Raw genomic sequence first — 14,537 nt, forward strand, 5'->3', positions numbered from 1 at the left:
TGAGGGGGCAGGCTCAAAGGGCAGGCTCTTCCCCAGAGAGTTGAGGATGCTCTTGGAAGGGCTGCTCGGGCTTAGAGTCCCTTCATTCTCCTAGTACCTGCAAAGAGCCCAAGGTCTGGAAGCAGCAGACTAAACAGGAACGACATAACAGAAGAGAGGATGCAGAGCAAGGGAACGTTCTTAGGCGAGTCTTGAAGCAGAACTGTATTATGATAGCTAATTCTCTCCACTGGGATTAGCCAGCTGGATAAGAAGGAAGCGTCCCAGAGTAGCGGTTCTCAAACTTTGTGCCTTGGGGCCCATTTACACTATTAGAAATTTTAGAGGACCCTAAATAGCTTTGTTTATGTAGATTGTATTTTGATATTTGCCATATTAGAAATGTTTAAGTTGAGAAAATTTTTAAAATTGTGATTCATTAAAAAATACAACAAGCTGTGTACTGTGGTACATGCTTATAATTCCACCTATGCTGGAGGCTGAGGCAGGAGGATGGCTTGAGCCCAGGAGTTCCAGGTCAGTCTGGGCAACATAGCAAGATCCCATCTCTTAAAAAAATATACACGGGCCGGGCGCGGTGGCTCACGCCTGTAATCCTAGCACTTTGGGAGGCCGAGGCGGGCGGATCGCTCAAGGTCAAGAGTTCGAAACCAGCCTGAGCGAGACCCCGTCTCTACCAAAAATAGAAAGAAATTAATTGACCAACTAAAAATATATATACAAAAAATTAGCCAGGCATGGTGGCGCATGCCTGTAGTCCCAGCTACTCGGGAGGCTGAGGCAGTAGGATCGCTGAGCCCAGGAGATTGAGGTTGCTGTGAGCCAGGCTGACGCCACGGCACTCACTCTAGCCTGGGCAACAAAGCGAGACTCTGTCTCAAAAAAAAAAAAAAAAGAAAAAAATATACACGCACACAAATAAATAAAAATACAGTAGCCACCTGAGCCTTTTGTAAACAAAACAAAACAAAACACATGTTTGCATAAATAACATTTTAAATTGAAAATATACTGTCCACAAAAAATGAAGAGTAGTATTGTTTTACATACAAATCTGTTCAATGTCTGGTTTAGTTGAAGACAGCTGTATTCTCATATCCGCTTCTGCATTTGAAATATTGTTGATTGAAGTATATGCAGGAAATCTGACCTCACAGATATTTAGTTGGAAAAGAGAAAAGCATTTTAGTAGTCTTTTAAGGTAATTGTGGATATTCTTTGATACCGTACTTAAACTTACAAGTTGTATTTCTTTAAAGATTAGTTGAAATGTGGAATCTGAGACCATATTTATGAATTTTAGGCTCTATTACATTAAAATCATTGGTATATCTTAAACTTTGAATGGACTTTTTACTCATGTATGATTTTTTTTTTTCTTTGAGAATTCTGTTTTGACTAGATCATGTATGATTTTGTAAAATCATACATTTAGTCATTTGGAAAACTGGTTAACTGACTTAAGGCAGATCGTCCAAATGTTGACATATTTCATTTTTCAATATCAAAAATATAACTACCGACCTTAATAAAGTCTCTTAAATGGGAAGCTGTCCAGCTCACTGTGGCAGATACAAATTTTCCAAAATTCTGATTTCCACTTGAAAGCTCAAATTTAATCACTGGCAACAAATACTATCTATTGTTTTTCTTGAAGAGATGGACTCATTCTGTTCATTTTTCAGAAAATATCTGCTAAATATGCCAGTTTGGATAACCATAGGTTGTCTCTCAGATGTCCCATCAAGTACAAAGGTGTTTCATTAAGGGGAAAGGGGGGGGGGAACCAAAGAAAGATGCTCAACATCTTGTATCATTAGGGAATTGCAAATTAAAACAACAATGTGATACCTATTAGATACCTCCTATTAGAATGATTAAAATTCAAAGCACTGACAATACCAAATGCTGGTAAGGATATAGAACAAAAAGAAGTCTCATTCATTGCTGATAGGAATGCAAAATTGTGCAGTCACTTTGGAAGACAGTTTGTCAGTATTTTTTTTTTTTTAAGAGATGGAGTCTTGCTACATTTCCCAGCCCCTAGTACAGTGGCTATTCCCAGGCACAATCATAGCACACTACAGCGTCGAACTCCTGGGCTCAAGGCATCCTCTTGCCTCAGCCTTCCCTACAGGTTTGTGCCACCCTGCCCTGCTCAGTTGGGCAGTCTTTTAGAAAACCGTATAATCTAGCAATTGTGTTTCTTGGCATTTACCCAAAAGAGTTGAAAATTTATATCTGCACAAAAATCTGAACATGAACATTTATAGCAGCTTTATTTGCAGTTGCCAACATGTGGAAGCAAACAAGATGTTCTTCAGCAGATGAATGGATAAAAACTGTGGTGCATCCATGCAATGGAATATTATTCACTGTTAAAGAGAAATGAGGCTGGGCGCAGTGGCTCATGCCTGTAATCCTAGCACTCTGGGAGGCCGAGGTAGGCAGATCGCTCAAGGTCAGGAGTTCAAAACCAGCCTGAGCAAGAGCAAGACCCCATCTCTACTATAAATAGAAAGAAATTAATTGGCCGGGCATGGTGGTGTGTGCCTGTAGTCCCAGCTACTCAGGAAGCTGAGGCAGGAAGATTGCTTGAGCCCAGGAGTCTGAGGTTGCTGTGAGCTAGGCTGATGCACGGCACTCTAGCCCGGGCAACAGAGTGAGACTCTGTCTCAAAAAAAAAGAGAAATGATAGCTGAGCATGGTTGTGCACACCTGTAGTTCGAGCTACTCTGGAGGCTGAGGAAGAAGGATGGATTGTGTGGCTTGGGAAGTTTGTACTAACTCTTTTAGGACTGCTCAAAATTAGATTGTTCCATTAAGTTCAGTGTTTATGGTCTATTACGTGCTAAGGACTGGAAAATTTACAGAGGAGGAAACAAAAATTATTAAGTTGTAGCCTCTGTCTTCTAGGAGTTTAGAGTAAGAAAACGTAATAATAAAAGAATATAAGCTGAGTGTGATGGCTCATACCTGTAATCCTAGCACTCTGGGAGGCCGAGGTGGGAGGATTGCTTGAGCTCAGGAGTTTAAAACCAGCCACAGCAAGAGCGAGACCCCGTCTCTACTAAAAATAGAAAAAATTAGCCAGGGTATGGTGGTGTGCACCTGTGGTCCCAGCTACTCCAGAGGCTGAGGCAAGAGGATTGCTTGAGTTCAGGAGTTTGAGGCTGCTGTGAGCTAGACTGACACCATTGCACTCTAGCCAGGGTGACAGAGTGAGATTGTGTCTCAAAAAAGATAAAATTTAAAAAAATATATAAAAGAAAACAAAAATAATAGAATAGTAATAAGAGTAACAGAATGTAGAAAGTCATACATGCTATTAAATGAGTGGTATGGGAGTGCTGAGGAAGAAATGAATTACAACTGGAGAAATCAGGGAAGTTTTGAAGTACCAGCACTTGAGCTGGGCTTTGAAGGATAAATACAATTTTGTAAGGAGAAAGGGAAATCAAAAGTTCTTAATAGTCTTGGGGAAACCACGTGCATTCTGGGAAAGAGAAACACAGCTGTGCTAACTCAGCACCTTTCCATCTCATGATTTTAACTTGTTTTTCTTCAAGGAGTTGGTCTCCAGTTTTTCCTTTCAGGACCCATATGCAAAGACTTGTGGTATTTAGCATTCATTTATTCATAAAATAGTTCAAAGTTTAGGAAATTTTTTTTGGAAAGAAAATTTTTAATAAATCTTTTCTAATAAAAATCATCTTTTTGCCGGGCGCGGTGGCTCATGCCTGTAATCCTAGCACTCTGGGAGGCCGAGGCAGGCAGAATGCTCGAGGTCAGGAGTTCCAAACCAGCCTGAGCAAGAGCGAGACCCCATCTCTACTATAAATAGAAAGAAATTAACTGGCCAACTTATATAAAAAAATTAGCTGGGCATGGTGGCACATGCCTGTAGTCCCAGCTACTCGGGAGGCTGAGGCAGCAGGATTGCTTGAGCCCAGGAGTGAGGTTGCTGTGAGCTAGGCTGACGCCATGGCACTCACTCTAGGCTGGGCCACAAAGCGAGATTCTGTCTCAAAAAAAAAAAAAAAAAAAAAAAATCATCTTTCTGTCTGCACTGTGGAGAAAGAGGCCTTTTTTCAGATCTGTCAATTCAATATCCCATTTATTAAGTTGGCTACTATGTGCAGGGCATATGTAAATATGCTACAGTGGATATCAAAGTGAGGACTCAGCCCCTGCCTGCCTTCACAGAACTTAAACTCTTGGAGGGATCAAATGTGTATGCAATTAGTGGCAAAGCATATGAAAGAGTCTATAAAATGTGATGGAGATTAGAAGAGGAAGAAGTGAACTTCAGTTAAGAGAAATCTGGAAGGCTTAATGGAGGGTATGTCTTAACTATGAGTAGAATTTCCATAGGGGTGATGAGTGAAGGCTTTAGGCCAAGATATAAAAGGGGGGTGGTGTAGAGTGTTTGGGAAAGGGTTGTAATTTGGTGTGACTAGAGGGCTGGGGGGTGACTCTCAGGGTAGATAAACTTTACAAAAGCAGATTGATAACAATCTTGGAATACCAGGCTAAATTTGGGCTTTAACCTGGAGGCAGGGTGGAATATACTTAAATACATGTTTTGAGAAGATAGCAAGTGGCCACGAGAGGAATGGATGGAAAAAGAAAGGCCAATTTGGAGGTGATTGTAATTGTCCAGAGAAGAGATCATGCTGGTATTATTAACTAGGAAGCAGGAGATGGTATGGAAACAAGGGGGTAGATATGAAAGACATATGACCATGAATGAACCAAGATTTGGTGATGACCCATTGCTTCTTTGGCTACTACTCTTACCACCTAGCAGTTTTTCCTTACAAAGTTATTGAAACTCTATTTCTTCTGGGGCGGAGGCTTCCTCAACTATAAAGGAATCAAAATATTTGTTTATTTTTTATTTGGAACCCTGCCCATAGTACAGGGTTCTGCTCGTACCACATTGTTCAGAGTCTTATCGGATGTCTCACCTTATGAGGTGTTATCAAGGTGGTCTTCTGACAAAGTGGAATGTTGTAATGTGTGCACAGGCCAGGCCAAGCCTGCAGGAATCTTGCATGGGGAAGATGAGGGTGAACAGGCACATGCCCAATTGTGGGCACTTTGGATGTTCCCTGATGACAGTTGCTAAGCCCCGAGTCAGCTCCCTCAGGGATGCCCACATATGTCCTAGGCTGGCAGTGGTATACCAGAACCCAATAACTCCTCAACTATTAGAACCCTCAACTATTAGACCCTGGGAATCAGGGTCTCCCTGATTCCCATCCTGGAGACCTTCCTCCATTTCTTTCTGCTCCTCTTAGACCTCCTACTCTCACACTCCATTTCTTGGCAACTCTCATGTTTTTTTATTTTATTTTATTTTTTGAGACAGAGTCTCACTTTGTTGCCCAGGCTAGAGTGAGTGCCGTGGCATCAGCCTGGCTCACAGCAACCTCAATCTCCTGGGCTCAGCGATCCTACTGCCTCAGCCTCCCGAGTAGCTGGGACTACAGGCATGCGTCACCATGCCTGGCTAATTTTTTGTATATATATTTTTAGCTGGTCAATTAATTTATTTCTATTTTTGGTAGAGACGGGGTCTCGCTCAGGCTGTTTCGAACTCCTGACCTTGAGCAATCCGCCCGCCTCGGCCTCCCAAAGTGCTAGGATTACAGGCGTGAGCCACCACACCCAGCCTTCTTTTTTTATTTTTGAGACAGAGTCTCACTTTGTTGCCCAGGCTAGAGTGAGTGCCATGGCGTCAGCTTAGCACACAGCAACCTCAAACTCCTGGGCTCAAGCAATCCTCAGCTTCAGTTCTGCCTCAGCCTCCCGAGTAGCTGGGACTACAGGCATGCGCCACCATTCCCGGCTAATTTTTTCTCTATATATTAGTTGGCCAATTAATTTCTTTCTATTTTTATAGTAGAGACGGGGTCTCACTCTTGCTCAGGCTGGTTTGGAACTCCTGACCTTGAGCAATCCACCCACCTTGGCCACCCAGAGTGCTAGGATTACAGGCGTGAGCCACTGTACCCTGCCAACTCTCATGTTTTCTTACCCACCACCTTACTTAGCAGCTAGAATAACTTTTTTTTTTTTTTTGAGACAGAGTCTCACTCTGTTGCCTGGGCTAGAGGGCAGTCGAGTCAGCCTAGCTCACAGCAACCTCAAACTCCTGGGCTCAAGCAATCCTCCTGCCTCAGCCTCCCAAGTAGCTGGGACTACAGGCATGTGCCGCCATGCCCGGCAATTTTTTCTATATATATTTTTAGTTGGCCAATTAATTTCTTTCTATTTTTAGTAGAGACAGGGTCTCCCTCTTGCTCAGGCTGGTTTCAAACTTCTAACCTTGAGCCATTCGCCTGCCTCAGCCTCCCAGAGTGCTAGAATTACAGGCATGAGCCACCATGCCCAGCCTTAGAATTCTTAAAACTCATCACAATAGCCAACATTTATTGGGTTTTTTAAGTGTCAGGCATAGACGGTGAGGTCACCGAAGCTTAGAGTTGTCAGGCAAGTTTGTCCAAGGTCATGTAGATATTAAGGTATAGATTAGCCTGTCTAATAGAAACGTAATTTAAGCCACATTGTGTGGCTTAAATTTAAAATTTTTTTAGTAATCATATAATTTAAAATCTTCTACTGGCCAAATTGGCCTGGTGCGGTGGATCACACCTGTAATCCTAGCACTCTGGGGGGCCGAGGTGGGCGGATTGCTCAAGGTCAGGAGTTCCAAACCAGCCTGAGCAAGAGTGAGACCCTGTCTCTACTATATATAGAAAGAAATTAATTGTTCAACTAATATATAAAGAAAAAAATTTAGCCAGGCATGGTGGCGCATGCCTGTAGTCCCAGCTACTCCGGAGGCTGAGGAAGCAGGATTGCTTGAGCCCAGGAGTTTGAGGTTGCTGTGAGCTAGGCTGATGCCATAGCACTCACTCTAGCCTGGGCAACAAAGTGAGACTCTGTCTCGAATAAAATAAAATAAAATCTTCTACTGGCCAAATGAAAAAAGCAAAACAGGTGAAATTAATTTTAGTAATATCTTTTATTTAACTCAATATATTCAAAACATTATTTCAACATGTGTAACCAAGGTCAAGCTCATACCACTCGCCATAGGACAGCCAATAAGCCCACAGGCAAGGTGTTGGGGCAAGGAAAGTGACTCTTGTCCAGAGAGACAGCAAACAGAGATGGTGGCCTCTAATGTCCTAAAGAACCATTTTAATTTAAAGAACTTTAGGTTCCTTTTTATCTTAAGGGAAGGCGAAGAGAGGGTTGGGTTGCAAGAGATAACAGAGGATCACAGACATCTAGGTTTCAGCGAGGGTCTGAGGAGATCATAAAACTTCTTTGCTTTTGGTCAGTTAACTTGGAGGACAAAGGTCACAAAGTTCCTACAAATCGTTAACATAGCATTGTTATTTGTGTGTATACTTTTCTTATTTCCTTGGTGTTAGTTTTGGAAAAGGGACAGTTATCCTCTTTCTTGTAGCCTACATGCAGAGCTAAGCAAAAGCTTTTAACCTAAAATATTGATATTACCACAGGGGGTCAGAAACAAAATGGAGCTAGTTATGCTAAGCTTCCCTTCCACTGTAACACATGCCATCGATATATAAAATTATAAATATAAACTGACATTCTCTTTTTCATACTAAGTCTTTGAAACTGGTGTGGGTTTTACACTTACAACACATCTCAATTCAGACTAGCCACATTTCAAATGCTCAACAGTCATGGGGGGTTAGCAGCTACTGTGTTGGATAGCATGAGAATAGTTCAGAGATTCTAACCCATCTCCATCTGGCTATGAAGCAATCTTCCTAAGGACAGAAAAGAGGCAGTTACATTCTCTGTGAAGCAGACTTGTACACCCCTAGCTTCTCAGACTGTCCTGGCCACCAAAGTTCAGGCCTGCATAATCTCATAACCTTATAATCTAATTGGGGACAAGATTTTATTATAAGGTAGAACAAAAGTGTCTGAAAATGCTAACAGAGGTCCAAAATTTATTAGTCTTTAAAAAAGTATTTCTTGGAAAGGCTGACATTTCCTCCTTGGAACTGTTATTTCTTCTGGGATGGGACAAGAATGTTTGTTCCCTTCTGCATGTCCCTGTTATTGTTCTTTTGTCTTGATAAACACCATCCGGGAAGAACAGATTTTCTCTGGTGTGGAGCCAGGTTAGTGGAAAAATCCTTTGCCCTGGACACCCCCTCTGGTCTATGAGGCAGTCCTCTGACCACTGACTACATTCAACTACCCCCCTCTGTGGCCCCTGAGGGCAATGCAGGATTGCTAAACTCTGGAAGGGAGGGAGGGGGTTGGTGAGCCCTCATTTCCTGATTATTTACTTACTTCGTTGTAGACACGCGCATTGCACGTGCTATCCTTTTTTTACTTCTTAACTACCTGTCTCAGCCTAGCGTTAGCCCCTGCAAACCGCAGCCAGGTAAGAGGTTCAGTCAGGGTCCTGCAACTAGTAACCCAGAGCTTTCTGACATCAGAGCCCAAGATCACAGTATTCCAGACTTTGGGGTTTTAGTGTTTTCTGCCCACCCAGGGACCTAGGAACGAGGGAACAATTTCCAGCAAGAAATTTTTACGTCTGTATTCTGTTTCCAAAAGCACCTAGCACCCTGCTAGGTGCTATGATTGATCTTGGTCTCTAGAAACCGGAGTCAGAGATTCAAGACGTCAAAAGGTTACGGCTGTCCTTTCTAGATCAGGAGGTCCTGCCTCAGGAAAGCTAGGAGGGCTGCCTGATCTCTCTTTTCTCGCTCTGACAAGTTAGAAGACATTTGTCGCCAGGGAGTCCTGTTGCTTTAAGCTTCAGCCCTTGTTTGGGAGGCGGCTGGGAGGGCAGTGGAGGGTGCCCGCCTACCTGGGGGAACCTGCGTGAGGTGTGGCTGCGACGGCTCGGGATGCGAGGTGGGCGGGGGCGGGCGGAAAGTTGGAGCAAGCAGGAAGTGAGCCGCCGGCTGCCCCGAGAGGAAGCAGCCTAGGCGAGTTCGGCTGCTGACAGGCCTGAGCTGCTGGGAGTCATGGTGAGCGAACTGGGAACTAGGACAGGGCTGATTTAAAGAGGAGCCAGAGGGGGCTCGGGACCGCGGGTTGTCTGTGCCGGGAAAGGAGAGTTGGTGGTAAACTTAGAGGGCTGGGCCAGCGCTGCCTGTGGCCTCTCTTCTTTGACAACTTGGCTGCAAATAGCTCTGAGCCGTCTGGGCGGGTGTTCCTGCTCCTTCTCTACTGCCTCCCTCCCCTGACCTCTGTGCTGGCCAGGAGCGGGGCTCCGGTGGGGATTGGGGGGCCTGAATTCCAAGGAAAGAGTTGTTGCGCCGCCCTCCACCTCCTCCTCTGGCCCAGCCTCGGCCGGGTGTTGTGACCCTACTCGGCAGCGCCTCTGCTGTTCCCAGCTCCGATTCCAGACCCGCCGCAGAGCTCTCCCCCTGGGCCTTTCACTTTACCCCTACACAGAACCCCAAAGGATTTGTCTGTCCACCGAATCCAAGGGATCAGACCCTTCTCCATTAACGTGAGGAAGAGCTAAGGGTTTGTTGGTTCTCTGTGATAATGTAGTTTTAACCTGCACCCTAGCCTGTTTCTGGAGGCCCAGGGGTTAGGGAGGGAGGAGCTTAATAGTGTTTTTCCCTCCTTATTCAAAAACCTTATCATGAAGCCTCTGAGATGAGGCATTAGCCAGGGAGGACGCCTCCTCCATTTCCCCCCAACGCCCAGGCGGGTGATTTATTGAATATCTGCATCAGCGGGCAGTGGCTTGGTGCCTGCACATGGTGCCAAGTGGTAGGGAAAGCAGAAGTGTGTGGCTCAACGGTTCAGGGCACCTTGTGGGGGTCTTGGTTGCCTGTTTCTCTGGGTCACAGCAATGGAACTGCAGTTAGATTGCCCAAGAGGCCCAGCAGTGGGAACAGCTCTCCAGCAGCTGTCTTGGAGACAGAGAAGCCTGGGCTAGGTGGGTGTGTCCTGCTGGCCAGTACAGGCCCATTTAATGAGGACCCAATGGGATCAGGGAAGGGGGTCTGGCTCCAGGCATTGGTAAATAGTGGTGGGCTCTGTACTGGAGGGGAACGTTGTGGGATGCTGGCTCTGCTGCCTTCTGTGATGCTCTTCAAGGAACAAGGAAGCAGTGGAGTGAGATTTAGTGGCATGCTGCTTTTCCTTGTCAGGGGCCCTGAGAATCTGAAAAGAAGCTTAATCTGGTGTGTTTTGCATCCAATCTCACATTCTAGGGCTTAAGAACCCATATATTTTTTATTACAGGAGTCATACATGAAAAGATCCTCTTTGTAAACTTTGTAAACAACTTCAGCATTGCACATGGGTGAAGTCCACCTTAGGGCTTACCTTCCCCTGGCTGCTGAGGCTGAGTTTTTCCTTCTTACACCACTTGGTCTAATTAACCCTTGTGTTGTTGCTCAGGAGGAAGCCAGTGGAGGTGGAGGAAATGACCACGTGCGGAACCTGCAGAGCCAGGTGGAGGGAGTCAAGAATATCATGACCCAGAATGTGGAGCGGATCCTGGCCCGAGGAGAAAACTTGGACCATCTCCGCAACAAGACAGAGGATCTGGAAGCCACAGTAAGATGGGGAGCCCACTGGGGGCTAGAGGAAGAGAAGGAGGGAGAATTATTGGGAGGAAGAGAATTTTTTTTGGTGGGGCAAAATGAACAGGAGTAATGGAAGTCTGCCATTTTTTCTGTCACCTTTCACCTGTTTGAGGAGCTGATGTGAGCTGAGTCCCCGCTTCTGAATATACTATGCTCCACTGATTGGTATTGAGTCTGGGGAATGGGTCCAATGACTGGGGCTTGGGGTGGGGGGCTGACCAACAGGCATTTTCTGAGATGGACAGATATCACAGGCAGCCTATGCATTTTTAGGCTTCTCTCCTGTGGAACTGATTTTCCCTCTGAAGCCTGCCCTTGACAATCATCTGGACCTGACCTCCCCAGAGTGAAAATATTGGCTCTGAGAAAATCCTCCTAGGGCCTTTGGCCTCCTTTAGGAGTAATTAGGCAGGGAGTAGAAAACCGCTAGAGTCTTGCTGAGTCGGCTTTAAAAAGAAGCTAGAAAGAGCAGTGAAATTCTTTGATCCCAGGGTCCTCTGCCAGCTGAAGGCTGGAATAATATCTCCTACACATCTTGCTAGGCCTCATTCTTCTCTCTCTTCAGCCAGAGGCTGAGGCCAGCTGCTCAGGCAGGGAGTAACTCCAAAGTTCAACAAAGGCTGGAGCCTTCATGTCCAGGAGGGAGGGCCTGGCTCTGGCTTTAGGAATCGTGTATGTAACCTTGGGTATTGCTCTTTTGTGTCCCTGGGACTTAGTGCCTCTTTCTGCAGCTTAATCTGGGGAGCATGGCCCAGGGAAACTTAGTGTCTGCACCTTGAGTTGTGAGGGGAGGAGGAGAAGTTTCCTCACTTCCTACCCCATGTACTATCCCAGTCCCTCCTCTAGCAAGGAGTCTTGGAGCGGGAGATGTGCCCACCTTGGGGCCTGCACCCCTGGCCCCAGGGTCTGCCGTCCTGAGGGCAGATGGTGCTGCAGTGTCACAACTCTGGGTGTAAGCATGTGTTAAAGACCCCTCAATGTGTGTGACAGTGCAGGGGTAAGAAAAGAAAGGGGACCCCTAGTCACATTCAGGACTTACCAGGAGCCTGAGAATTCTAAATTTGAACCTGGCCCTCCAGATTGTTAGGAAGGTATATTTGTCAAGGTAGACAGATAGAGCATCGTTTATTTAACAGTTTGTTACCTCTGCTTCTAATGCAAACACTTAGATGTATGGCACGTGTATGGCATGTGGGGCTCTGTTCCCCCTCTTGTTCCAGTGGGAAGAGCCAGTGGGTCACTCACTCTACCTTATCCCCAACAGTCTGAGCACTTCAAGACGACATCGCAGAAGGTGGCTCGGAAGTTCTGGTGGAAGAACGTGAAGATGATTGTCCTCATCTGCGTCATTGTTTTTATCATCGTCCTCTTCATCGTGCTCTTTGCCACTGGTGTCATCCATTAAGTAACTTAGGCAGCCCTGCCCACCCTGCCCTCTTCTTTGGGGGCAACCCCTCGTAATGGGTGCCAAGAGGGCCCTATCTCCTGTCCTTCTCCACAGGGAATGCTGCTAGGTTCTACTGCCCCTTACCCTGAGGCCCCTCTGCCATGTCGTATGCCCCAGGGAGCACCTTGGTCCCCCAGAGAGAGCGAGCTGGACTGTGGCTGCATTTCTGGGTCCTTAGAGTGGGTTGGAGAGACCAGAGGGCCCAGCATGTGGCTGGGAGACAGTTGGTGGCTAGTGGGCAATAAAGACCTTTCAGTATCATTATGTGTAAGAGGCACTTTCTCCCTTTCCATTTTGCCTTTGGCTTTTCTATTTCTTTTCTCCTGTAGGACTCTCTGGCTGAGGTTCTCCCATCTGAGGCCCAAGTTATCAAAGGATGAGAGTGTATGTTTAAAGATGAAATATTTTATTCATCTCTGCTCCATTCATTATCATGGGACTCAAGAACAAGAATTTGGGGGCTGGGCGAGATGGCTCACGCCTGTAATCCTAGCACTCTGAGAGGCTGAAGCAGGCGGATTGCTCAAGGTCAGGAGTTCAAAACCAGCCTGAGCAAGAGCGAGACCCCGTCTCTACTATAAATAGAAAGAAATTAATTGGCCAACTAATATATATAGAAAAAATTAGCCAGGCATGGTGGCGCATGCCTGTAGTCCCAGCTACTTGGGAGGCTGAGGCAGGAGGATTGCTTGAGCCCAGGAGTTTGAGGTTGCTGTGAACTAGGCTGATGCCATGGCACTCTAGCCTGGGCAACAAAGCGAGACTCTGTCTCAAAAAAAAACAAAACAAGAATTTGGGGGGGAATCTTAGCATATGGAAAATTCAAAACTTTCACAGCTTTTTTTTTTTTTTTAAGCAATAGGTCTCACTCTGTCACCCAGGCTGAAGTGCAGTGGTGCAATCATAGCTCACTGCAGCCTCAAATTCCTGGGCTCAAGTGATCCTCCTGCCTCAGCCGTCTGAGTAGCTGGGACTACAGGTGCATGCCACCATGCCTAGCTCATTTTTTTTTTGAGACAGAGTCTCACTCTGTTGCCCGGGTTAGAGTGCTATAGTGTCAGCATAGCTCACAGCAACCTCAAACTCCTGGGCTTAAGCAATCTTTGCCTCAGCCTCCCAAGTAGCTGGGACTACAGGCATGCGCCACCATGCACGACTAATTTTTTCTATATATTTTTAGTTGGTCAATTAATTTCTTTCTATTTTTAGTAGAGATGGGGTCTCACTCTTGCTCAGATTGGTTTCGAACTCCTGACCTTGAGCGATCTGCCCGCCTTGGCCTCCCAGAGTGCTAGGATTACAGGCATGAGCCACCACACCCGGCCTCATTTTTAATTTCTATAGAGACAGGATGTTACTATGTTGCCCAGGCTGATCTTGCACTCCTGGCCTCAAGTAATTCTCCCACCTTGGCCTCCTAAAGTGCTGGGATTACAGGTGTGAGCCACTGTACCCAGCCCCTTCACAACATTTTAGGATAGTATGCAAGATTTTTAAGGGTACCTCTTGGGTCTTGCCATGGCCCTTTATTACTCTTCTTCTGGAATTGTTAGCTGAGACATGACGCCGACCTGGACAGAGCATTTAGGAGCTGGCTGAGAGCCTCCTGCCTCTTCTGCTATTGCCCCCTCTCTTCTACGGCCCTGTCGTAGTCTAGAGCCAAGGGTTGGGGGAACTGGACTGCTTTTCCTTTTCTTGTAGTTCTGCATATTCTGTTTGTCTTTTCTCTGCCCCTGCCCTTTGGGACTTAGCAAGGCCTCTGGGTCTCAGCTGTCCTGAGGGGGTGAGCATCTCTCCCCCGCATCCCATGGCTGGGCACAGTCAGTGTCACAGGACGGGGCCATGGTCTTCCTTCCCCTCCTGCACAATGAGCCTCTCTGTCTTCAGGCCTCCCTCCTCCCCACCAGGTTCCATCGTCATTGTCACTCTTTCCAGTGCCTAGTCTGCCCTGGTTTGTGGGGAGGTTTCTTGCCATCTCTGTCCCTATGTCTTCCAGACTCTCCAGAAATTGGGAACAACCTGTTTTGGGGAGGAAGAGGGGAAGGGACAGGGTTGGGAGACAGGATTTGACACTAGACTGGCAAGTCAGGTTCTGGAATCATGCTCTGAAATTTGGGGAGAGAGGAGGAAAGCACAAGAGACCCTCAGGGAAGTTTTGCCCTAATTTATGTCCATCTCCTCTCTCCTCAGTCCACTCAAAGTCTAAGAGACTAAGGTGACATCTCTTCCTTGGGACCCAGGCTGTCCAGGGTGGTGGTTGGAGGTTGAGAAAACCTTTTGGTCAGGGCCTTCTGTGTTCACAGAGGCTCAGCCCCAGGGAGGGAAGTCCTCATCCCACTTGATAAAGAGGCACCTCATTTAAGATGTTGGGGGGTAGCATGGGGTGGGCAGGGAACAGGTGGTTGGTGGTTTCTCTGTAGCACTGATAGGAGAAGACGGGTACAGTCAGCTCAGGAAGGCTCTGACGTGTG

The 14,537-nt window shown here is 46.3% G+C and overlaps 2 protein-coding genes across 3 annotated transcripts in view; both read left to right on the forward strand.

The window, feature by feature from the left end:
- The window catches only part of VAMP5 (vesicle associated membrane protein 5), a 190,229-nt gene that overhangs the window by 165,969 nt on the left and 9,723 nt on the right, over window positions 1-14,537 (forward strand). The window lies entirely within an intron of this gene.
- VAMP8 (vesicle associated membrane protein 8) lies at window positions 8,884-12,327 on the forward strand. The gene is made up of 3 exons (XM_012774284.3): window positions 8,884-9,038; window positions 10,432-10,590; window positions 11,884-12,327. Exons 1-3 carry the CDS (start codon window positions 9,036-9,038, stop codon window positions 12,022-12,024), a joined length of 303 nt encoding a protein of 100 aa, XP_012629738.1. The 5' UTR covers window positions 8,884-9,035; the 3' UTR covers window positions 12,025-12,327.

This window comes from Microcebus murinus, chromosome 3 (genome assembly GCF_040939455.1).
Source record: "Microcebus murinus isolate Inina chromosome 3, M.murinus_Inina_mat1.0, whole genome shotgun sequence".
Taxonomy (NCBI): Eukaryota; Metazoa; Chordata; class Mammalia; order Primates; family Cheirogaleidae; genus Microcebus; species Microcebus murinus.

What these genes read in the sequence shown, in the direction of transcription:
- VAMP8 (XM_012774284.3), top strand. An exon ending in CAGAGGATCTGGAAGCCACA is followed by an intron (nt 10,591 to 11,883) that starts GTAAGATGGGGA and finishes TATCCCCAACAG; the next exon opens with TCTGAGCACTTCAAGACGAC.